This window comes from Eimeria mitis, genomic scaffold (assembly GCF_000499745.2).
Source record: "Eimeria mitis Houghton genomic scaffold, Emh_scaff2383, whole genome shotgun sequence".
In the NCBI taxonomy this organism is placed as follows: domain Eukaryota; phylum Apicomplexa; class Conoidasida; order Eucoccidiorida; family Eimeriidae; genus Eimeria; species Eimeria mitis.
The window spans coordinates 4,592-5,269 of record NW_013570719.1 but is presented as its reverse complement, the minus strand read 5'-3'; the positions used below and the strand labels follow the sequence as shown (position 1 = coordinate 5,269).

The 678-nt window shown below is 42.3% G+C and overlaps 1 protein-coding gene across 1 annotated transcript in view; it reads left to right on the top strand.

Annotated features, from left to right (window-relative positions):
- The window catches only part of EMH_0052930 (uncharacterized protein), a gene marked incomplete at both ends in the record, with an annotated part of 6,164 nt that overhangs the window by 3,441 nt on the left and 2,045 nt on the right, over positions 1-678 (top strand). Inside the window, one exon of the mRNA XM_013496934.1 lies at positions 291-435. Within this exon, the coding sequence (XP_013352388.1) occupies positions 291-435 (145 nt within the window). The remainder of the gene's footprint in view (positions 1-290; positions 436-678) is intronic.

Below are 678 nucleotides of genomic sequence, written 5' to 3'. Positions count from 1 at the left end.
TTTTTGTTTATTCTTTTTGTTTCTTTCTTTTTGTTTCTTTTATTTTTTTTTGGTTTTTTCTTTTTCTTCTGTTTATTTCTTTTTGTTTCTTTCTTTTTGTTACCTCTTTAGCTCTCTTCGTTTTGTTTTTTCTTTTTGTGTCTGCCTTTTGTTTCTTCTTTTTGTTTCTTCTTTTCGTTTCTTCTTTTTGTCTCCTTGTTCTTCTCCTCTCTCCATGCTACCTCTCTTCTCTTTTTCTTTTTTATTTATTTATATTTTTTTTTTTTCTTTTTGTCTCCTCGCTGCTGCAGCTCGGCTTCAATACAAAAAGCAAAATCTGCGCGGACTTCGTTCAAAGCGGAAAAGGCAGAGGCATAGTCAGCTACCCAAGCATCAGCAGCAGCAGCAGCAGCAGCAGCAGCAGCAGCAGCAGCAGCAGCAACAGCAGCAAAAGCAGTAGCAGCAGCAGCGATAGCAGCAGTAGCAGCAGTATAAGCAACAACGGCAGCAGCAGCAGCGTCAACTGCAACAGGAGCAGCAGCAGCAGCATGGCTAGTAGCAGCAGCAGCAGCAGCAACATGGCTAGCAGCAGCAGCATGGCTAGCAACAGCAGCAGCAGCAGCAGCAGCAGCAGCATGAGTGTAGCAGCAGTGGAGACTGAACGAGTTTTGTTTTTTTGTGTTTGTGGTTTTTTTTCTG